The sequence below is a fragment of the Gopherus evgoodei genome, chromosome 14 (assembly GCF_007399415.2).
Source record: "Gopherus evgoodei ecotype Sinaloan lineage chromosome 14, rGopEvg1_v1.p, whole genome shotgun sequence".
Lineage (NCBI taxonomy): Eukaryota > Metazoa > Chordata > Testudines > Testudinidae > Gopherus > Gopherus evgoodei.
In genome coordinates, this window is record NC_044335.1 from 32,743,274 (window position 1) to 32,768,474 (window position 25,201).

A 25,201-nucleotide genomic window follows, 5' to 3' on the forward strand; every position below is an offset into this window, starting at 1 on the left:
TGAGCTGTGAAAAGTGAAAATGTCTTTTCATGCATACGGCCTGCTGAACTTCAGAAAAACATGGAAGGTAATTTTTTTCAAAAGTCTCTAAGTGACTTAGTAGTCTAAATCCCATTTCCAAAATTATTTAAGGTATTTCATATTCATATGCATATCAGCATCTTTAGGTGCCTTTGTAAATCTGGCCCTTGGCTTAAATGACATAATCAAAAGTGCTACCTAACAATTATTTTTTTCCTACCTGCTTTTTTATGATGTCATTTAAACCCTGAATGCCTTTTAGTGACAGTTTTTCAGAGGTGGTACTGAATATTACAAATGAATGTCTTTTCTTTTTGTTCTGCAAAGCACTCAAAAATGTTTTGTCACTTTAAAATAATAAACAAATGTCTTAATTGTATATTTATTTGTATTTATCTAATATTCTGAGTATGTATTCAAGTCCAGAGTCACAATGAACACTGCCAGGAATTTTCTGCAAACATTTTATGACATTTGTATTAAAACTAAATGAAGTATTGAAATCATTGGTTTTAGCTGAATGGAGTTTCAGTCTAACTTTTACTTTTTACAGGCTACACAAACTTAGTGAAAACATTTCTAAAATTATCTATATTGTGCAATTTCATGATAATGGAACTATAGAAAAATATCTAGTAATTGTTAATGGTGAATTATCATCCAAAGGAGATGCTTCTAATCAAGTCCTGCAGGCATCTATTCTTGGCATGAAACTTGTTGCTGGTAAAGTTTGCAGATCATAGAAAAATTGGTGGTATGGTAAATAATGATTAAGACAAATCAGACAGAGTATTTTAATACAGTCAGATGCAAGGTCCTCTGTGAAGGTTCCTCCTCCACTCTGAACTTTAGGGTACAGATGTGGGGACCTGCATAAACACCTCTAAGCTTAACTACCAGCTTAGATCTGGTTTCGCTGCCACCATCCAGATTTCTCAGTGTCTGGAACACCATCTTTCCCCCAAAAATCTTCCCCTCCCTGGGTAGCCTTGAGAGACTTCTTCACCAAGTTCCTTGTGAAGACTGATCCCACTCCTTGGATCTTAACACAAGGAGAATTTAACCATCCCCTCTCCTTTCCCCCACCAATTCCTGGTGAGTCCAGATCCAATCCCTTTGATTTTTCCTTGTTTTAAGATCCAATCAGGTTCTTAAAAAGAAAGGCAAAAATCATCTCTGTAAAATCAGGATGGAAAATACTTTACAGGGTAATCAGATTCATATAGCCCAGAGGAACCCCCTCTAGACTTAGGTTCAAAGGTACAGCAAACAGAGGTAAAATCCTCTCAGCAAAAAGGAACATTTACAAGTTGAGAAAACAAAAATAAAACTAACACACCTTACCTGGCTGTTACTTACAAGTTTGAAACATGAGAGACTGGTTCAGAATGATTTGGAGAGTGTGGATTGATGTCTGGTCCTCTTAGTCCCAAGAGCGAACAACCCCCCAAAACAAAGAGCACAAACAAAATACTTCCCCCTACCAAGATTTGGAAGTATCTTGTCCCCTTATAGGTCCTTTGGGTCAGGTGTCAGCCAGGTTTCCTGAGCTTCTTAACCCTTTACAGGTAAAAGGATTTTGGTGTCTCTGGCCATGAGGGATTTTATAGTATTGTGCACAGGAGGGCTGTTCCCTTCCCTTTATGGTTATGACAAAATCAGACAGAGTATTTTAATACAGTCAGATGCAAGGTCCTCTATCTAGGAACAAAGAATATAAGTCACACTTACAGGATGGGGGACTATATCATGGAAGGCAGTGACTTGGAAAAGGACTTAGGCATCATGATAGAAACCAGCTGAACTTGAGGTCCCAATGAAATGCTGTAGCTAAGAGAGCTAATGGGATTTTTGGATGTGTAAGCAGGGGAGTGTCAAGTAGTAGTAGAGAGGGCATATTGCTATTGTATGCAGCATTAGTGAGACCATTCCTGGAATACAGTATCCAATTGTGGTGTCCAGGACTTGGAGTGAAGATTAAGAGCTAGTTATGTAGAGTTTGAGCTGATGGCTAGATATCCACCAGGAGACATTAGAGAGACAGGCTGAGATTTTAATTTTTGGACCGAAGGAGAGATCTGCAATAAAGATGTAGATTTTTAATCCCTGAGCGTAGACATGCTTGTTGAATTTGTATTTACTGGTGAGATAACCCAGAGATAAGGTGTAGCAGGAGAGGAGAAGAGGACCAGGGAAGGAGCCATGTAGAGCCTTCACAGAAAGCTGGAGGGAGGATGAGGAGGATCCCCCAAAGGATGCACTGAAGGAGTGATTAGAGAGGTAAGAGGAGAACAGCAGAGGGCGGAGTCATAGAAGCTAAGGGAGGACAAGTTTTCCAGAAGAAAAGCATAGGCAATTGTATGAAAGGCAGCTGACAGGTCAAGCAGAATGAGGCTGGAGCAAGAGTGCTGCTTCTTCAAGTGCTTGCTCACGTCCATTCCATTGTAGGTGTGTGTGCTTGCCACATGCACCGGTGCCGGAAGTTTTTCCCTCAGTGGTATCCGTAGGAGACCAACTCTGGCACCCTCTGGAGTAGCGCCCATATGGTGCGTGGTATAAGGGGCACCGTTGGCTCCCCCCACGCTTGGTTCCTTCTTACCACCAGTGATGGTGCTGGAACATCTCTTGCTTTGGCAAACCTTCTTGTTCTGAATCTATTGAGATGAACTTTTCTCTGTAAATAGTTAAAAGTTGTTAGTCGTTTCCCTTAGTGTAGTTAGTTAGTTAGTTAGTCCTGGACAGGGCTCAGCCTAGGGAGTACCCACTATACAGACGGCACTGCCCATTGCATCGTGCCCCAGGGCCAGTGGCCGGACCCTGGTACTCTTGGGGGTTCCCGCAGCCTTTGCAAGGGCTCAGGTCAGCCTTGGGGGCCTCAAATAAACCATCAGCCATGGTCTCCCACCCACCCCTCACTTCATAACCCTACCTTAGGAGAGTCAACTAGTATGCATTTATTTCATAGATAAACAAACTCAAAAGCTGCATAGCTCAAGCCGAGTTGGGACCAGAATACGAGTCTATAAAATCACTGTATCAGATTTGTCCCACTGCCTTGCAGAATGAGAGTGAAAAATCATGTGGTAAGCTGTACTGTCTGGATCCATTGCTCTAACCACTAGAGCACAGCCTGCTCCCAGAGTCAGGAATAGAACCCAGGGATCCTGAAACCAACATTCCAGTGTTGGCTCACAGACAATTGCATAATCCATTGGGGAACTGTATATTATGCCCCCTTTAGGGACTTGCTCATATAAAGGATAACAGCTATATTATTCCTATATCTTGAGTGGCTGAGGCCTGTTCTATAGATCTGAAAGTCTTGGGTTCAGACCTTGCTGCTGTCCCATGGGAGAAGAAAACATAGTATATGATCGTGTCAGTAAAGACTGCAACTTAATCCATATGCCAAGGGGCTGAACAGATTATACAGGTGTCCACAATACTGGCATTTTCAGACTAATCAAAGCTGTATTTGACAGTCTTGATAGAATCTTAAGTGTTTTTTTGTATATTATACATATATATGACCCCCATCTTAAATTAGCATTTATTTGAGGGGTAGATGCCTCAAGACACTGAGCTACAGAGCCTTTCATATTTAGGTCACCATTTTCAATCCAGCCTCTCCCAGGGGAGTTCTTCACCACTGCACTTGGTGCCAGTCAGTAGACTCAGCAGAGAAGCCTTGGAGACTTTAACTGCCCCTGTGCCTCTGAAAAGCAGGCCTGACAGTACAGTATCTGGGAGGCTTGCACTGTTGTTGCCATGCACGCAAACTGAGGACTACATTTTCCAGGGTTCACAAGCTGGCATCTTTTGCCAGCATTAAATCTGGACCATTTTAAAAATGAAGTTTGGGGTTATATACATGTTATATGTAAATAAATTAGTTCATGAAATATTTTGCATAAAATGTCACACATGGAATTGCACAAAATTTGGCAGCTGTGTCACACTGGTGAGTTTTTACTCACTCAAGTAGTCTCGTAGGTTTCATTTGAATTACTACTATGAGTAAAGAGATCGGTCAGGCTCACCGTAATTTAGTGATAGGTATGCTGCTAGGAAAAAATTTAAGGGCCAGTTTCATATACACTTGTCTACATTTTTGCGGGATAATAGCAAACGTAAATTTACCTGTAATAATTCACACTTTCAAATTAGACATCTAAGTCCTTAATTTGTGAATGTAATCAGGTATTCAGGGCCTGATGCAACATCCACTGAAGTTAAGGAAAGATTCCCATTAGTTTCAGTGGGCTTTGGATGAGGGCTAAAACTGACCTGAATTGCAGGTGCAAATAGTTGCAGGCACAATTATGTGCCTTCAGAAATGGAGACCCTGTCCAGTTTTGCTTATGTACAAGAATTGCTAGCTGTTGTAATAGGAAGACTTGAATAGGATGTGTGCCTTTAATCAATCCTTCTCTTCTCATTCACACAGTGTACACAACCACACCCCCAAGGTTGGGGAGCTTGATACAAGGAGAGCCATTCGTCAGGCATTTGATGTTTGGCAGAGAGTGACGCCACTAACCTTTGAAGAGGTACCTTATCATGAAGTTAAAAGTGACAGGAAGGAAGCAGATATTATGATATTTTTTGCTTCTGGTTTCCATGGAGACAGTTCTCCATTTGACGGAGAAGGTGGATTCCTAGCCCATGCTTATTTTCCTGGACCAGGAATTGGAGGAGATACTCACTTCGATTCAGATGAGCCATGGACTTTGGGAAATTCTAATCATGATGGTAAGATTGAAGGTCAAATGTTTAAAACAAGAATAAGCTGAATGTAAACTCAACGACAGGCTTTTAGTGGGGGAAATTGCAGGTTAGTGGAGCCCTGTTCTTTCACAGATTGGCCCCAGTGGAAAAAAAAATGCACTCCATCTTAAATGCACAAGTCCCTGGGGTATGTGCACAAATTGGAAGCTTATGCTCCTTTTCACCTATATGCACATGAATAAATGTATTTAGGAATGAGCAAAAATGTGTGTATACTTAGCTGTGCAGGTGTTTGAAGATTTGGGCCACTATCTCTGCAGAGAAAATTGTCCTTTAGGGGAGGAAGGTGGTATGAGTGCTGAAGAAACAGAGGCAAAGTCGGCATCCCTATCCCAAGCTGATTGAGATGCTGAGTTCGCTCAGCAAAGACAAAGATGCAGTTGCTCAGCAGGGAGTGCAGAGGTAAGACAGCAGAAGGAGGTTTCAGTTGCAAGTTTCATAATTTTTTACTTAATTTCTAATTTCCCAAATATTATTTTGGCCTGAAATTTCCCATGTTGAGTTTCAGGCCAGAAGAGAGGGTTTGTTGGCTACTTTAAAGATGCTTGTTGGGAATCAGGAAAACTATATTTTGTATATTAAACAGTGAAGAGATTTTGTGTGCTTTTGGGTTTTATCTTCCCTTCCAATAACCCCAAACACTTGCTTTTTTATTTTCAGACCTTTTCTTCAGTGGGAACATGGGTCTTTCACAAGTTTGAAAAAGAGTGTTAAGCTATTTTAACTGAATGCTAAATGAGACATAAGACTCCAGTTACAGATCCATATGCATGGAGAAGATCATGGATTCAGAACAATTCCTAGAAAAAATGCATTGTCAAGAAAAAGTTATGCTTGTAAATAAAGATTAGTTAATTTTAAACACTATTAGAGCATTGTAGCTTAAAAGAAACATGTTTAATACCAGGAATTTGGAGTTCTGTGAAGGGTCATCACCATGGTATCAAAGTGCTTGAGTTAACGTGTAATGTCCCCTCGGTGCAGGATCTGTTCGCCTTTAAAGGGTAGTCTGTTCTTTTCTTATTGTGTCACTCATTTAGTATTCCCCTTCACTGTAGGCCCTCTCTTTTGGTATGTTTTCTTCATAAGTGCTGTTGCCAGAGTTTGGAGAAATTTCACCATGGTAGGGGCTTTCTCCCTATGTGGCTGAATGTTATCCCTTTCATTGTAGATGATGTCCTTCAGCTGGGATATTATTACCTTTTGCTTCTAGATTTGTTTCCTAAAGCGTGTTCTTTGTAATTAGTGTTGTCTCCATCCTGATGTCAGGGTTGGCTGTTCATTTTGGAACTGAAATAGACTCACCAAAAAAATAAAACCCTACCAGCAGTAGGTCAGTAGCAAAGCTCTCTTTCTATATTGTGCTTTTTTACATAAAAAGGGAAAGATTTTAGAATAGCTGCTGCCAATTTTATGATTTTTGAAAATCCTAAAACAGACAGATAAAGTGGGCTACTCAATAAAAAGCAGAGCTACATAGACTAATGAATATCTAAGACATTCTACCCCGATGGGAATGTTTTTTAACACAACTATATAGAAAACTGAGGCAAACTATCTCAAATTTTTGTTTATCCTTACTGTGAAGCATTAATGTTTGCAAAACTGTTATTCACTGAATGACATCAGCAATGCAGGGCACTGAAATTGACATTGTAGATCCTGCTAAAAGCTCACAAAATATTTCTGGCATGTGAGACTATTCTCTGTATATGATATTGATCCTTTCTTAACACTGACTACAGGAGGAACCCATTTAGTCCATGTAGTATTGTTAAGCTAGTTCCCATGAGCCTGGTTTAATAACTGTTTTTGGCTGGAGTACCTGTAGCTTTTTTGCTTTTCACCTGTCTCACCCTCAACAGTTCTGGCAAGTTGACAGTAACGTGCAATTGTTGTCCAACCAGAAGAAATGTGGGGGACTCTTCAAGAAGAATGAAAACTGTGTTTCAAATTCAGTAAAGAAAGAATTAGTCATTTCTGAACAGATGACATGCCATGTGAAGAACACAAGACTTCTTTGGTTTTTCTCACAGGACACAAGAACCGTGGTCCATTTTAATTAATTAGTTATTCTGGCACACCAGGATAGCTAAACATTTAAAGCAGTTTCTGGATATTTCACTTGCTAGGTGTAGGGGTTGTCAGACAGATACCAGATTCTGGCCACTATGGCTAAGTATTTATGTCCATTCAGAACATGAGTCCCTCAAAAAACCCAGTAAAATCCCACACAGAAGTGCTTCCATGTTTTCTCAGATCATGACTGTGAATATTGGGGTGCCCAGTATATTCTTTACCCTCTAACATGAAGATCAAGCCTTCTTCTCAATAGCATGAGTCAACTTGGCTATCAGAAGTGACTGAATATTTTCCTTCATGGTCACCATTCCATGTTGTGTAACATGAGGCTTTAGAGTCATAAAACTGGAGGGAAATATACATTGTTCATCTTATTATTTTACCATGTGTTTATCTTGGTGTCAGCCTTTCCCATTCACACTGAAAAGTGACAACATAATTAAGAATTGTATTTGGCAAGTTTAAAAAACTGAAATGAAGAGGCATACTGTGGTAAGTCCCTAACACAAGGGTGGTTTAGCATTTTCCAGTGTTAAGCTGTTTTATGGGCTGCTGTTTTTCCTTAATTTGATGGCAACATACTACAACGAGGGTACATTGGGCTCAAACCAAAATATAGTAGGTTAATCATATTGATCTTACATTTTTATTACTGATTATTTCCTTATTGTTAGTGTTAGTGTTGCAGTTATAGGACTACTGCCCTCTGTCCAATTTCTGATTTCTCTGAGTTAATCCAGTTCAAGTCTTGAGGTAGACTCTCACGATTCTTCTTTGAGTAGTGTCCCTGTGGGTGCACCACTGTAGGTATGCTTGTGTTCTTACGCTGCTGATCGGAGAACGTCACTAGCAGTGTCCATGAGGCCCAGCTAGCTAGTGTGTGCGGGCTAACCCCACTCAGTTACTTCTCAACCGCTCCTGGCTAGAGACAGAGCTAGTCACAGTCCATTACCATCATTTTCTCTTATTGCATTTCTATAGTTAGTCTCCCTGTACTTAGTTGTAGTTTTGACTCCTTTCTTATCAGCAGGCACAGCTGTGATACCACATGTCAGGCTTCTCGTATGAACATGTGGTTCAGCTCAGAGACAGACTGGACAAACCCCTGTCACTATCCATCAGGGTCAAAAACTCCTTAGACTGGTGGAAGGACCCAGCCAATGTTTGCAAAGGGATCCCCTTCTCACACCCTCCCCCCATCATTGCTTCTCACCACCGACGCATCACTCCTGGTGGGGCATGCCTCTAAACAACCTCATGACACAAGGCAGGTGGTAATCCATGGAGATATCTCTTTACATCAACCTCCTCAAGCTAAGGGTGGTAAGGAAAGCCTGCGCCCATTTCTTCCTGCTGATCAAAGGATCACACCTGAGATCCTAAGAGACAACATAGCCTCTATGTACTACATCAATTGACAAGGGGGAGCCAGACTGCCCTCCCACTGTGTAGAGCTGATAAGATTGTGGAACTGGTGTTTCTCCTATGGTGTGTCACTGTCTGCAGCTTACATCGCAGGCACACATAATTTGATAATGGACAATCTCAGTCACAAATTCACATACAATCACGAGTGAAAGATAGACCTGGCAGTACTTCACAACCTATTCAGGCAATGAGGGACACCATCCGCAGACCTGTTTACCACTCATCTGAACAAGAAATGTCCATGCTACTGCTTCAGAGCAGGGATAGGACAACACTCTCTGGGTGATGTTTTCCTGGGACAGGGACCTTCTCTATGCCTTTTCCTCCCTTTCTCCTACTGTTGATGGCCCTTTTGAAAATAAAAAGAGAAGGAGCACACATCATACTGATTGCTGCCACTTAGCCGAGATAACCTAGTACCCTTCCCTGTCACGGCTTGTGATGTGCCCACCAATCTCTCTCCAATCCAATTCTCTTCTCGCAGAACAAAGGCGTACCCTATATCCCAACCTGAGATTCTTTGTCTCAGGGCATGGCTCCTTCAAGGTTCCAACACCTAGAGAACTCCTGTTCGAAGTAGGTACAAGATGTATTTTACTACACAATAGAAAGTCCATGACATGCTGTACTTAGGTCCAGGTTTTGCATTTGGTGTACCTCCCAACAAATCTCCCTGATATCCGCGGCCCTTCCAAAGATCTTAGACTATATAATAACCCTAAAAAAATCAGGACTATCTCTCAGCTCTCTCAGAGTCTGTCTGGTGGCTACAGCAGCCTTCTGTCAGCCAGTAGAGGGATACTTGGTGCTATCACACCTGACCGCTAAAAGATTCCTCAGGGGTATAGTAAATCTTTTCCCCAACCTATGTTCCCTCTAAGCTGCTTGGTCGCACAGCCACCCAGGAGTGAATCAAGTGCCGTGCACTTGGATAGCAGAGCCACACACATCTGGTAGTGTGCGTTCAGGTGCTCCAACCCCTGCTGCTCTGCAGTCACGTTGCTCCTGCCCTCTGCCTTGAAGCCCTTTGCCAGCTGTTCCCAGGACACTCCCACTTGCTGTGCAGAGCTTGGGGGGGAGGGGGCGCTGATGTCAGGGAGTCCCCTTGCAAAGGTTCTAAACACAGGCATAATGGTTTTGTATGAGGATGGTTAGGCTGTTGGGGCTAAAACACAGGTGAGAGCCATGTGAAGTCTGCAGTGTAGACATATCTTAGACAGCACTAGGGGCTTTTCTAAGTTACAGGAGCCTCCAGAGGTTATCTTATGGGCCACTGCGTTTCCCAGAAAATCCATAGTGCATCCCTACCCTGACATGCCTGCGTAGTTCCCAGACTAGCCCCAGTGCTAGGACTTGTGAGGGGGTCCTTGGGAGGCAGCCAGACAGCTATCTTGCACAGTACCTTTGCCAGAGGAATCCTCTCTTGGTTTTGAGAACCCCTTTTTGTTGCTCTAGCCCTTTAAAATGGAGTAATGGGGATGGAGTGCAGGGGAGGAGTTTCTCTATTATGCTGTAGCTCTTTGTTGAAGACAAATTGTGATCCAAAGGAAATTATTGGGAGTTTTAGGGACTGCATTGCTATATTTTCAGTACCTTTGGTTAAGACTTTTTGCTGATAAATATTTGAATAAATCACAATTGATCTGACTTTTAAGGAAACAAAAAATCTATATTCAGATGTGGTCAATAGAGGGCATACTTGGGCTCTCTAAACCAAGAAAAATATTACACATCCCAAAAAGGGTGGGTTTTTTATTTGTTTGTTTTAAATCACACTCTTCTTTGAATATGTGTCAGTGGATCCCAGCTTAGGTGCACATGTGTCTTGTATGTGCAGGACTAGATTTTTTTGGCAAGCAGTGTCTGATGGTGTCACAGCTGCACCCTGTGCCTCTTCATGCCGCTGTAAGAGGCTATAAAGGGTTTAGTGGACCAGCCATAAAGGGTGGGGAGGCTGAGCCCCTTAGTCAGTTCCCAGATCCTTCTAACCACCTGTGGCAGCGAATTGGAACCCAGCAGTGTCCCATCACCTGATAGAACTCTAGCAAGCTTATTTCCAGGTAAACCTCTGAAAATCTTCAGAACACTTTTCAGCACTTACCTTTATGTATTTGCATCATAAAATCCTCAAATTGGATTGAAATCCATCAAACAGACCCCTTGTACCGATGTCCACCCCACATACAGTACCCCCTGTATAACATGGCGGAATCTAAGGAGGAATTTAATCCTTGTCCATCCTCTGGCAGACTCATTCAGAGGGGGAGGGATAGCCCAGTGGTTTGAGCATTGGCCTGCTAAATTGTGAGGATTGTGAGTTCAATCCTTGAGGGGGCCATTTGGGGAGTGGTCCTGCTTTGAGCAGGGGGTTGCACTAGATGACCTTCTGAGGTCCCTTCCAACTCTGATAGTCTATGATCCTGCTGAAGGAGAGTCATGAGATTCTGCTTTGATGAGTCCCACATCTCTAGCAGGTGTTCCAGCTGCTTGTCATTCTCAGCTGAGACCAGGTGTCATAGAGTGTTAAAGGTTAATGTCTCTTATACCTGTAAAGGGTTACAAGCAGGAAACTGGACACCTGATCAGAAGACAAGATACTTTTAAATTCGGGTGAAGGGAAGTTTGGGTGTGAGTTCTTTGTTCTTCTCTCGGAGGGTCTGAGAGAGACCAGACATTACTACAGGCTCTCTAAGTTTCTTTTCAAATAGAAGGTAAAAACCAGGCGGTTTAGGCTTTTTAATTGTTTTACTCTATTTGCAATTGTGGATCTGGCTGGTTAACTTTTATATGTGTAGTTGCTGGGAATATTTTGATTTGTATTGGTACTGGGGGGAAAGTTTCTCTCTGGTATCTGTAAGTTATAGGACCCTGTATATTTACATCTTGAAGTTACAGAGATAATTCTTTACTTTTTCTTTCTTTTATTAAAAGATTTCTTTTTAGAGAACCTGATTGATTTTTTTCTTGTTTCCCTTGTTTTATCCCAAGGGATTGGGATAACTCACCAGGACTGGTGGGGGAGGCGGGAGGAGAGAGAGATAGAATCTCTCTCTGTTTTCCTTGAATCTGTTTGCCTCTTTGTGAGAGGGAAGGGAGATGCTTCTCTGTATGGTGATTTAAGAGGTTGGATCAGTATCTCTCAGAATAGCCCAGGGAGGGAAATTCTGGGAGGGGGAGAGGGGAGGAATGGCTTATTTCTCCTTGTTTTAAGAACCCAAGGGATCTGGGTTCTTGGGGTCCCCAGGGAAGGTTTTGGGGGGACCAGAGGGTATCAGGCCCTGGAAAATTCCTGATTGGTGGCAGCATATCAGATCTAAGCTGGTAATTAAGCTTAGGGAAACTCATGCTAGTACCCATGTTTTGGACGCTAAGGTCCAGAACTGGGAAGGAATGCTATGACACCAGGAATTCATGACTGAAGCTCCATCTCTCAAAGCAGTTGATGAGGGTGACATTTGACCCAGAAATCCTGGGACTGAGCTCTCCAATACTGTGGAAACCAACACTATCCCAGCATACCATCAAATATCCTGTTTGCATCCAAGATTGTGTCAGGGAAATAATTGCAGAGCAAACCACTGGCACCATCTGGAGCTTCAATATTGGCTGTGGCACCAGAGTTGCTTCAGCCTTGATATTGAGAAAGGCTGCTCAAGCATCACAGCAGGTTGAAAACAGACAATCAGAGCACCAAGGTTGGGCTTCTAAGAAGAGATCGGTGTCCTCCCACACTTGGAGACATAAGAAGACTTCCAAGGAAAAGTCCTCCAAGACTCACAAGGCATCATCTGGTGAGGAGCAGCCTATAGTGCAGCACGCTCCATTGGTGTCAGGACCAGCACTGGAATCATTGGTGCTAGCATCCATAGCACTGGTACTGACAATTATCTCATCCTCTGGACTGGCATCGGATAGGACACTATGGTCAATGAGACAAACTGTGAGAATGGTTTTGACATAGATATGTCTGTGAAGACGGACCTTGGCACAGAGAGAGAGCTCCCATCAGCACTGCCTATAGAAAAGAAACATTCTTCATCCACAGGACACACTGTCTCCCTGGCATTGAACAGGGAGCCATCTCATATATGGTCCCTGTCCCGCACTGCCAGGCTGGAAGAACCGTTTGTCCCATGGGCCAACATGCAGCACCTGTATCATTATGGAGTTATTTGGAACAACAGACTAGAGCTCCCAGGAGCTGCCTGCCCACAACATGGAAGAGGAGAGCCCCCTCTCCTGCAGCAGTGTTGTTGAGACCCAGACACCCAGTTACCAGGAGGAGCAAGAACCTGAGGTGCAGATATGTCAGCATCCCATTTCATGACCCCTCCAGCCTTTATTCCTCATCACCAGATGAGGCCATTACCTCGGCACTGGAACCGTCACCAGCACTGAACACATATAAGGCATTTCAAGACCTCTTATTGAAGATAGCAGACATCCTTGTTGAAGCGGTGACTTCTGTCATAGTGGAGAAGTCACACAAACTCTTAGTTTGTCTGCTGCAGGCCCAGAATGCATTGCCCTTCTGATAAATGAAGGGCTTCTGGACCCTGCCAAGGCACTATGGCAGACACCAGTTACTGCCCCTCCACATCAAAAAAAATGAATAAATGCTACATCTGGATTAGAGTATTTTTACTCCCATCGTAATCCTGGATCACAGGTAGTTTCAGCCATATAAAAGAAGTCCCATTCAACCAAGAGTACTCTCAAGGACAGAGATCCAGTCATGTTTTTTGGAGGAAATCATACAGGTTGTCTTCACTTCCACTCAGGATGGCTAAGGATCAAGCTCTGTTAGCTAAGTATAATTTCCTCACATGGGCCAGAGTCTTTCCATCAGTTGCAAAGCTTCCCTATAAGGCTAGAAAGGAGATGAAGGACATGGTGCGAAAGGGACAATTGGTAGGGAAGATGTCCTTTGGACGCTGCTGGTACTGCATCCAGAACCATGGTCATGGCTGTGACTATGAGGAGGGCATCATGATTCTAGGTCTCTGGTATTCCCCATAAAGTTCAGGCCACCATCAAAGACCTGCCATTTGAAGGATTGGAGCTATTTAGTGAAAAAACAGATAGCATATTACACTTCGTCAGACTCTATCTCAATTCTGAGATCCTTAGGCATATACACATCTCCAGCATCTCAAAAAAGTACTGCCCACAGCAGCATCAGTAGAAGCAACAGATGCCCTCATACCATAGACATCTGGACTGTCAACCTAAGAAATGGCTTCATTACAGCAGAGGGCATCAGCCCTCTAACCACTCAACGTCATACCCTGCTTACTTCTCATGGCAGCAGGTTTGACACATCACTTGAGAGCTACATTAGAAGCAGTCACTCTAATATGCTTTTCAGAAACTGCCTTGCTCCATCCAGCACATGGTTGGACATTACCCCAGACAAATGGTTGTTAGACACTACTGCCCATGGGTACACCATCCAGTTTCTTTCCTCCCTCCTTTCTTCCCCTTTCCTAATCCCTCTTGAGAGACCCTTCTCACAAGGGCCTTTTGCAAGCAGAAGTGGCCTTGTTGCTCCAAAAACAGGAACATTAGAAGTTCCATGGGAATACAGGGGAAGCAGATGCTTCTCAGAAACCAAGATGTGGAGGTCCAAGCCTAGTGGTTGGAGCAGTGGCAGTCAGATTTAGTGGTCAGTGTGGTGGCAGCTGAGCCAGGAACCAGAGCCAAAGGTTGGAGCTGGATTCAGGCATCAAGAGCATGTTCAAAACAAAGCAAAATACAGCTGGGAGCTAGGCTGGAGCAAGAGTAGGGCTGAAGCAGGGCTGGCAACAAATCCTTTAAATGTACAGAAAGGGTTGCCTTTGAAGTCCCCTTCCTAGCCATGTAAGAGATGGGCTGGGATGCTCATCTGGGTAACCTCAAGATACAAGGTGGGAGATCCTCAGACGACTTGCAAATCATAGATTCCAAGACCAGAAGGGACCATTGTGATCATCTAGTCTGACCTCCAGTATAGCACAGACCACAGAACAAAATAATTCCTAGATAAACATCCAATCTTGGTTTAAAAATGGTCAGTGATGGTGAATCCACCACAATCCTTGGTAAATTGTTCCAATGTTTAATTACCCTCACTATCAAAAATATAAGCCTTCTGTCCAGCCTGAATTTGTCTAGCTTCAACTTCCAGCCAGTGGATCTTGTCAGACTTTTCTCTGCTAGACTGAAGAGCCCATTATTAAATATTTGTTTACCATGTAGGTACATATAGACTGTAATCAAGTCACCTCTTAACCTTCTCTTTGTTAAGCTAAATAGATTGGGCTCTTTGAGTTTCTCACTGTTAGGCATGTTTTCTAATCCTTTAATCATTTTCATGACTGGAACCCTACCCAGTTTAAATTCCTTATAACATCTTAGAGCTGAAAGCCACCAGGATATCCATTATAGCTTTTCAGCTTGTTCTCAAGGACTCAGTAGTGCACATCGTAATAGACAACACATCGGCGATGCAGTACAGCAGCAAAGAGGGCAGCACTCAGTTATGTTGGGAAGCCACTAAATTCTGGGAATTGTGCCAGCTGAATACAGTAAGCCGAGTGGCCTTTCGCCTCCCAGGATCAACAACAGTGATGCATGGTTCCTAAGCAGGAACAACATGTTTAATCATGAGTGGTCATTATGGGACACCATATTACACCCCGTCTTTCAGATGTGGCAGAACTTGGCTGTAGACGTTTTTGCATCAGCATAGAACGCCAAATCCAAGGTGTTCTGCTCCAAGGGAGCACGAGTGCTGAATCCCAACTGCACACATTTCTCCTCCATTGGTCCAAGGGTCTCCCCAGTTTGCTGATCCCTAAGACAATAGCCAGAATCGGTCAAGATAGAGCCACAGTGATTGTGGTAGCGATTTTTTTTCAACAGTTGTCAAAGTGGATCACTCAGTGTATCTCCACCTGTAACCACCCTTCCTACAAATATCAGAACACACTGCACCAGAGCTCAGGTGGCAGCTTTGACCTGTTTCACAAATGTACCAGTTGCTGAGATCAGTAAGGCAGCTACTTAGAGTAACCCAATTACCTTTGTGAAGCACTTTGCGCTTGGCATAGTAGCCAGAGCATCAGCTATTTTTGGAGGGGCTGTTACTTTGGTTACTGTTCTACTCATATGGCTGTGACTCTTCTCCCACCTCCAAGGAGAATACTGCTCATCAGTCACCTAGAGTGGGATCCACACTGACACTTACTTGAAGAAGAAAATATGATTACTTACCCTACAGTAACTGTGGTTCTTGGAGTGATGATGTCAATGTGGATCCCAGACTGTTCTCCTTCCCATCTACCACAGGGTTTGAAGTGTGAGAGAACTGAGGGAGGGGGTGGGGCTACCCCACCCTTTATATCCTGGTATGGGAGCATGCTGAGGCACAGAGTGCAAGCGCAAACCTGTCAGGCACCACTAGCTCAAAGCTCTAGTCTCGTGTGTGTGATGCGCATGTGCACCTAGAATGGGGTTCAACATCTTGAAAAGTTACTGTATGATGAGTAACCGTATTTTGTTGCAGGGAGATTTAAATACTAATTTCAATGCACACCCAGCCAGAGCCCTCCCCTTTGCCCCCCAATTCTCTGCACCAGCCCTGAGCCCCCTCCCACACTCTGAACCCCTTGGCCCCATCCCTGACACACATCATCTCTTTGCTACCAGTTTCCTCAAACCTGCTTCCTATGAGCACTGCTTGACAACCACCCATGTGTGGAATATACATGGAGACCAGCACTCGAAGAAGTGGAGGTTACTTACTGTAACTGGAGGTTCTTTGAGATGTATGATCTCTATCTGTATTCCACTATCCACCCTCTGCTTCGGATCCTGTTGGATTTGCATTAAGAAGAGGAACTGGAGAGGCATCCAACTGCACTGTTTCATATAATCTCAGGAGCTGGAGGAGAGCTACTGCACATATGCCGGCCAATGGATACTGCTTGGAAGAACTTTTGGACTCAGGTGCATGTTGTGCATGTGTACCCACATGTGGAATACAGATTGGGACCACACATCTAGAAGAATCTCCAGTTACATATGTAACGTCCACTTTTCATTAATCCATTGTCTTCTTCTGTGTAGGTGTCCAACTTTACATTGCCATATTTGGTCTAGCACTAGTGGCATATTGTGGAATTGCCAAAAATAAATGAGATCCCCAGGAAACCACATACAGTTGACACATTGGTAGGAGGTGGGGGGATAAATTCAAGAAGACTTTTACCCTGTGAGCTCAGGGTTGAGCAAATTTCAAAGCTGAGGTAGCTCAACCTCTTTCTAAACCAGTATTTGCTTGAGATAGTTTTGCTCTTGTATTATTTAAATACTTAGAAATGTTCACTCCAGGTGGTGTAAAGAAATCAGACTGTCATCAGCATAAACAATAATATAATATCTTTTTTCGCCTTTAGGAAAAGGTTAAACAAAGTGGTTATACTCACATGGAGAAATGTTTAATACCTGATACATTCTTTTCCAAATGAATTGCGTTCTTCAGAAAGCTTCCAGAATCATATTTAGGTCCAAAAACAATTTGCAATATCCAGGTTTTTAAATATTTCTTTCAATTCAACTTGACTAAGCTTGTATCTGTGAAAGTCATGTGCATTAATCCATTTGCATTTGTTTATTCAGTTGTCTGTAATCAAATGCTACATCCCATTTGGCAGTGGATTTGTGTGCATTGTTCAGAGATGGCATTCCTTTATAATCCTTCTTTCCATCAGAGTCCAAAGTTTCTAGCACTGATTCCTATGCAGACAATGTGAGCATTCATGGGGTTGAACCTGTTTTGGTTTTTAACAAGATGACGATGTCCATCTCCGACATCAGGCTGCATTTGGAAAACAAAGACTAATATTTTTTCATCGAGACTGGCAGTTCCACTTTCTCAGAAGCAAATGCATCTGAAATTTCTCTTCATTTCTCCACCTGCTTTAAGTAAGAGGAAGCTTCTATAGAAGGAAATTTGATGTTTTTCCTCCACATTATGCAAATTGTCATATTGTTGCAGTGAATTAAACAAAAGGTAAAATTTTCCAGAGCACCTAAGTAACTTAGACACCTACGTCTTGCTGATTTTCAGTGAGACATAGGCTCTTATGGACCAGATTTTCAAAGGTATTTTGGTTTATAAAGATGCAGATAGGCTCCTAGTGGGATTTTGAGAAATGCCTAAGCATGTTAGGCACCTGAAACCTATTGATTTGAATAGCTTTTGTAACAAGACTTATGCATTCCCTTCTGTAAAGTACGCTATACAAATCTATCCTCAGCTAACAGAGCATTAAACCTGACCTTTAGAAGACTTGAGTGGGAAAGTAGCCTATGGCAGTTCTATGTTTGGTCCCTCTGGACTGTCATCCTAATAGGGAAACTTCGTTGACAAGTAGATGCAGTATCACCTTCCAAATGCTTAAAAACTTAACTTCAGGTATGTTCAGAATCTAAAACATGGCACTTTCAAACAGTGAAATAACTTTTTGTCTCATTCTTGTGTAGGGAGACTTACTGCTTCCAAGATTCTCAAGCTTTTCATTTATTTGAAAATGTCTCTAATGAAGGAGAATTTCTTAATGAGCTTGTGTTCTGGAACAGACCTTTGTAAGCATGTGTATATTTGTCAAGGCTGTTTGAGAGAAGAGAGAGGCAGGTATAAAAATATCAGTCTTCAGTTTCATTAATGAAGAACAGCTGCATGTATCCCTGTCAAAATGCAGTGGATTTAAATCATTAACAGCTCTTAGGCTCAGAAAACTCATTGTCAGCTATAAGAACAGAAGCAGAAAAAGCAGTGGAAGGAGAGGTGTAAGGGGGAGGGAGGAATGTGGAAGAACAGATGTTGAAGAGGGTGGGGAGAGGAAGGGTGGATTGGAAGGGGAAAGGAAGATGTGAAAGGGATGTAACTGATCAGAACACTCAATCAGAGGCTGAGTTATTCCCTTTACTTGTTTCACTCTATGCTAAGGAGGTACTGTGACATTCCCCAGGGTTGAATCATTATTCCAACACTTGGAATGATTATGCACTAGTAAATAGGATGAAATTCAATAAGAACAAATGCAAAGTACTCCACTTATGAAGGAGCAATCAGTTGCATGCATACAAAATGGGAAATGAGTGTGTAGGAAGGAGTACTGCGGAAAGGGATCTGGGGGTCATAGTAGACCACAAGCTATATATGAGTCAACAGTGTAACACTGCTGCAAAAAAGCAAACATCATTCCAGGATGTATTAACAGGAGTGTTGTAAGTAAGACACAAGAAGTAATTCTTCCACTCTACTCTGCGTTGATTGGGCGTCAGCTGGAGTATTGTGTCCGATTCTGGGTGCCACATTTCAGGAAAGATGTGGACAAATTGGAGAAAGTCCAGAGAAGTGTGTCTAAAACATGACCTGTGAGGGAAGATTGAAAAAATTGGGTTTGTTTAGTTTGGAAAAGAGAAGTCTGAGAGGGGACATGTCAGTATTCACCTCTAATTTTTTACATCCATGTGCGGAATGTTTTGTTATGTGCACCAATATGGAGGTGATGTTTGGTGGGGATGGGGGCTCAGGGCAGGGGCAGAGGGTTGGGGTGCGGGGGATGAGGGCCCTGGCTAGGGATGTGGGCTCGGATGGGGCTGGAGATGAGGGGATTGGGGTGCAGGAGGGGGCTCAGGGCTAGGGGGTGCGGGCTCTGGGGTAGGGCCAGGGATGAGGGGTTTGCGGTGCAGTCTGCCCTGGGGACCGGGAGAGAATTGTCTCTCCATGGCAGCACCGGCTGGACTGGGCTGGGCTGGGCTGGGCCGAGCGAGGCCAGGGGAGAGGCGCCTCTACTGGGCTGCGGAAGTTCTGGCGGGGCTGGATGGGGGGAGGGGATCCTCTCCCAGACAACTCGGGGGGGGGGTGGGAGGGCCTGGGCTGGGAAAGGGGAACCTCTCCCTGGCAGCTAAGGCTGGGCTGGGTTGGGGGAGGGGCGCCTTTCCCCACCTGCGCGGCCCTTGATAGCCTGCTGCACGGCCAAATAGCTTAGAGGGAACTTAGGACATGATAACAGTTTTCAAGTACATTAGAGGTTGTTACAAGCAGAAGGGAGAAAAAAATGTCCTCCTTAACTGCTGAGGACAGGACGAGAAACAATGAGCTTAAATGCAGCAAGGGAGATTTAGGTTGGACATTAGGAAAAACTTCCTAACTGTCACAGTGGCTAAGCACTGGAATAAATTGTGTAGGGAGGTTTTGGAATCTCCATCATTGGAGATTTTAAAGAGCAGGTTAGACAAGCACCTGCCAAGGACAGAATGGATAATACTTAGTCCTGCCATGAGTGCAGGGGACTGGACTAGATGGCCTCTCGAGGTCCCTTGCAGTCCTGTGATTCTTCTCACTAAGGCCATGCCTTGACTCGAGATTGTTGTCATGTTGTAACTCAGTTGTGCCCTCGATACACAAAAGACTCCAAAAGGATTGGAGGATGTGCTTCAAATCTTGCTGTGTAGCCTATGGCCCCCACTAGACTTCAACTCAACTGTCGCTGTCGGCATAGACTATACTAAACAAGTGAGATCAGTTCTCTGTTGGCTGTTCCATGCTGCCCTCTCTGGCCAGGTAATTAAACTCTACTGCTGTGGGGTCAACCCGGTCAGAAGTCACCTAACAGTTTAAAATTCCCAGTGCAAATGCATGACTTCTGTTTGTGACCAGCTGCTCATGGTGAACATCTTTCTTTAATGAACCTATTCATGCTTCCTGATATTTATCCCTAGACCCCAGCCGAGGTGCTGCCAGCACGCTTCCTCCTGCCGAGCCCAAGATGTCAGTGCTCTGGTTAGCTTTGGGCAAGGACAGTAGCAACAGGTACAGGTGGGCACCTAGGCACAATCCTTTTCTGAGGAATTGGAGAGAATTGTGACAAACCCAGACTGTGTGATGGATACAGAGAGTGGCACCTGACGGTTCTGAGAAGGGAGGAAATGGCTTATCTGCAGACCCAGCCCTCTGATTCCAGGGAGATTCAAACCCAGCCCTCTGAACTCCAGGAGACCTACAATTCATAGATTCCAAGCTCAAAAAGGGGCCATTTTGAACATCTAGTCTGACCTCCTGGCATCTGAATAACGCCTTCCTGAGTCTCATGACCTGTCTGGAGACACACAGGTCAACCCAGGCCAGATGACAAGAGATCGAGGAGGTGACATGGAGGAGATGCCATCACAGCCTGGTAAGGGATTGGTTTTTTAATTTACTTGGTGTGTGGGTAAAAACCTTTGTGGTGTTATGGAGGCTGCCATTGCTGTTGTTGAAAGGCCTGTACACGTGGGAAGTACGTAGTTCTTCCAAACGCCCCCTTCTCCTCCATCTTGGAAAGCTGGGGGCAAGGGGAATTCAGAAGTTAACTGCATAAGCGCAAGTTACTAAGATTTAACCAGGAGAAGAATTTATTGCTGTAAGATCAGCAAAGAATCCTGTGGCATCTTGCTGTAAGATGAGAAGCTGACAACTCCAGCTGTATGGGTACTGTCACACAAGCAGCAGACAGCCTAGCATTTTTCAAACTTGTAAAAGCAGCAAATCAAAGCACGCAATTTCATGAAAGCAGTCAGTAAAAGTCATTTTAACCTGACACATAGCTTAACTGATAATGCACGGTAGTGCACTTGTCTCTTGTGCATCTTGGGTAAGAAGTAAATGAAAACTTTTCTATCAGAGGGGTAGCCGTGTTAGTCTGGATCTGTAAAAACAGCAAAGAGTCCTGTGGCACCTTATAGACTTAACAGTTGTATTGGAGCATGAGCTTTCGTGGGTGAATACCGACTTCATCCATGCATCCGACGAAGTGGGTATTCACTCATGAAAGCTCATGCTCCAATACGTCTGTTAGTCTATAAGGTGCCACAGAACTCTTTGAAAACTTTTGGTTTCAAAAGAGCTTAAAAGTGGCCTGTAGCTAAACCAATTCATTTGCACATAACAGAGCATGCAGTTACATGAGCAACCCTTCTTTCAGGCCAAGGTGAACACACTGATATTGGCTGTGGAAAGTATCAAAAATACTCTACTATAGTAGGCTGTTAATTTTAGAGCTAATTTTTTACTCATTCTTCTGGGTCAATATCTGAGGGTGTTTAATGCAGCCAATATTCTAATCAGTTTTTAATAATTTTCAGCCCTCCTTCCCTGATAGCAGAAATGCCTTCTCCACATATCAATCAAGTCGCCTGTACCTCAGTTCTGCTGCATAGTCAGTGGGATTTTGATTCTAGTGTCTGTAGCAAGTCAATATTATCCAGAGTCAGGAAATGTCAAGCGATTAAAAAAATTAATCACGATTAATCACATTGTTAAACAAGAATAGAATACCATTTAAATATTTTGAACGTTTTCTACATTTTCAAATATATCGATTTCAATTACAACACAGAATACAAAGTGTACAGTGGTCACTTTATATTACTATTTTTATTACAAATATTTGTACTTGAAAAAACAAACAAAATAGTATTTTTCAATTCATGTCATACAAGTACTATAATGCAATCTATTTATCATTAAGGTTGAACTTATAAATGTAGAATTGTGTAAAAAAAAAAAACTGCATTCAAAAATCAAACAATTCAAAACTTTTTTAGAGCCTGCAAGTCCACTTAGTCCTACTTCTTGTTCAGCCAGTGATTTAGACAAAAAAGTTTGTTTACATTTGCAGGCAATAGTGCTGCCCACTTCTTGCTTACAATGTCACCTGAAAGTGAGAACAGGCATTCGCATGGCACTGTTGTAGCCAGCGTCACAAGATAATTACATGACAGATTTGCTAAAGATTCATATGTCCCTTCATGCTTCAAGCACCATTCCAGAGGACATGTGTCCATGCTGATGACAGGTTCTGCTTGATAATAAGCCAAAGCAGAGTAGACCGATGCATGTTCATTTTCATCATCTGAGTCAGATGCCATCAGCAGAAGGTTGATTTTCTTTTTTGGTGATTCGGGTTCTGTAGTTTCCGCATCAGATTGTTGCTCTTTTAAGACTTCTGAAAGCATGCTACACACCTCATCCCTCTCAGATTTTGGAAGGTACTTCAGATTCTTAAACCTTGGGTCAAGTGCTGTAGCTATCTTTAGAAATCTCACATTGGTACCTTCTTTGCGTTTTGTGAAATCTGCCATAAAAGTGTTCCTAAAACAAACAACATGTGCTGGGTCATTATCTGAGACTGCTATCATATGAAATAGATAGCAGAATGTGGGTAAAACAGATCAGGAGACATACTATTCTTCCCCAAGAGTTCAGTCAAAATTTCATTAGCGCATTATTTTTTTAACAAGCGTCATCAGTATGGAAGCATGTCATCTGGAATGGTGGCTGAAGCATGAAGGGGCATACTAATGTTTAGCATATCTGGCACGTAAATACCTTTCACTGCTGGCTACAAAATTGCCTGTTCTCGCTTTCAGGTGACGTTGTAAATAAGAAGCTGGCATCATCTCCCATAAATGTAAACTAATTTGTTTGTCTTAGCGATTGGCTGAACAAGAAGTAGGACTGAGTGGACTTGTAGGCTCTAAAGTTTTACATTGTTTGTTTTTGAGTGCAGTTAGGTAACAAAAAAAATCTACATTTGTAAGTTGCACTTTCACGCTAAAGAGATTGCACTACATTACTTTTATGAGGTGAATTGAAAACTACTATTTCTTTTGTTTATCATTTTTACAGTACAAATATTTGTAATAAAAATAGTAATATAAAGGAAGCACTGTACACTTTGTATTCTGTGTTGTAATTGAAATCAATATATTTGAAAATGTAGAAAAACATCCAAAAATATTTAATAAATTTCAATTGGTATTCTATTGTTTAACAGCAATTAAAACTGTGATTAATTGCGATTAATTTTTTTGAGGTAATCGCGTTAGTTAACTGCAATTAATTGACAGCCCTAATAGGAATTATCAGTATCTTAGATCCTGTGTGCACAGGTGACAACATTGTTCCCTTGGCCCTTTTTGAAGATGAATAACATCTGAATGTGAAGTGTCACTTTCAAAAAGTTCAGCTTTCAAGTACTATTTAGTCATTTATGAGAGAGAGAGTTACCAGGATGTACGCTGCTTTTTTTGCTGCACATGGGAGAAAGTTGGACTGTGAATCTGTCTGCAAGGGTTCCCATAATTTATAGCTGTGGATACTAACAGCACACTTAATTTTTTTATGCTCTACAGGCCCTTCCACTTTCACCGCTGCTGGGCTAGAAGACCCATGACAGCAATGGAGAGGCCACAGAACTCTGACACAAGGAAAGGAAGACATGCATCAGGACCTACAGAATAACACTAGCCAGAGATCTGACCACTCATTCAGATATCATTCTACGCTGGAAGAGGAAGACCAACACTATGACTGTCAGACTAGTGCTGAGTTATCTGCAACATGATAAAGAGATGGAAAGGGAAGGCAGGGAATTCCAGAGATAAATGTTTGAGAGATTTTTTGAGGTGACTGGAGAGAGATTCTCAAGCAAGTCTGCTGTCCTGTGCAAGCTATGGCTGCTCCCTCATGTCTGCACTACCACATACTCCAGAATTTGAAGAACTCTACCATTTGGGGAGAGAAAGAAGCAACTGTTACCCTATATACTAGACTTCTGTGCAGAGGAAGGGAAAGAAAAACAACATGCAACTGAGATGAATTTCCATTACCTTTAAAGAATCTGATGTTCCTTATGGGTGAAAAAGAATGCATTTATAATTGAGGGGATATGCACTGTTTATACTAAGTTGTTCTATAAGCTAATGCATTTGGATTACACTGGTAGTACTGCACTGTTTGATTATGTGAGTTTAAAAGAGTGGATGCCTTTTGAAAAGTACAGCCTTCTCTGTGTTGTTCTGTTTTGCTCTAAAGTTTGTGTTTTTCATAAAGTTTATGTTCAAACCAGAACTCAGTGTGATACTTGCCCTTGTAAATACATTGATAGTAAGGCAAATAATTCAATTAAAAATCCCGTCAATTCCTTATGTAAGTTAAGCATGGCAGCATAGAAGACATCTCTTACACGGTGGGCGGAAGTGTTCTCAGCTTGAATTTGAAGAGGTCTGGCTTCTGAAAGACAGAGACTAGTGGTTCTACTTCAGCACTTAATTCAGGTCTGAAAATTTTACTTTTGTTTATATTATTATTACAAAAATTTAAAAGCCAGAAGGGATCATTATGATCATCTAGCCCAGTGTCCTGGGTGCTGGCTGGTGACTCTTGCCCACATGCTCAGGGTTTAGCTGATCGCCATATTTGGGGTCGGGAAGGAATTTTCCTCCAGGGCGGATTGGCAGGGGCCCTGGAGGTTTTTCGCCTTCCCCTGCAGCGTGGGGCATGGGTCGCTTGCTGGTGGTTTCTCTGCAGCTTGAGGTCTTCAAACCAGTTTTGAAGATTTCAATAACTCGATCCTGGGACAGGGGTTGTTATAAAACTGGATGGGTGGGGTTCTGTGGCCTGCCTTGTGCAGGAGGTCAGACTAGATGATCAGATTGGTCCCTTCTGACCTATGAGTCTATGAGTCTATAACACAGGCTAGGGAATTTCACCCATAGATTCCTGCATCAAGTCCAGTAACTTGTAGTTGAGCTAGATGAGATTTTTTAGAAAGGTTTTTTGAGTTTCACTCCAACTAACAGAGAATCCACTACATTCCTAGGTAAGTTGTTTCAATGGTTAGTTACTGTCCCTGTTAAAATGTGTGCCTTATTTCTAGGCTGGGTTTATCTAGCTTCATCTTTTAATTATAGCAATCACATTCTCCACAGAACAGACACTCTGAGTAAGCAGTCATCTCCAATGCCCTTTCAGCCTTTCAAAGGCACTCTGCAGTACCATTCTACC

The 25,201-nt window shown here is 42.8% G+C and overlaps 1 protein-coding gene across 2 annotated transcripts in view; it reads left to right on the plus strand.

The window, feature by feature from the left end:
- The window catches only part of MMP24 (matrix metallopeptidase 24), a 182,980-nt gene that overhangs the window by 73,690 nt on the left and 84,089 nt on the right, over window positions 1-25,201 (plus strand). For both annotated transcript variants that reach the window (XM_030533634.1, XM_030533636.1), the window contains one exon: window positions 4,469-4,773. In XM_030533634.1, the coding sequence (XP_030389494.1) occupies window positions 4,469-4,773 (305 nt within the window). The remainder of the gene's footprint in view (window positions 1-4,468; window positions 4,774-25,201) is intronic.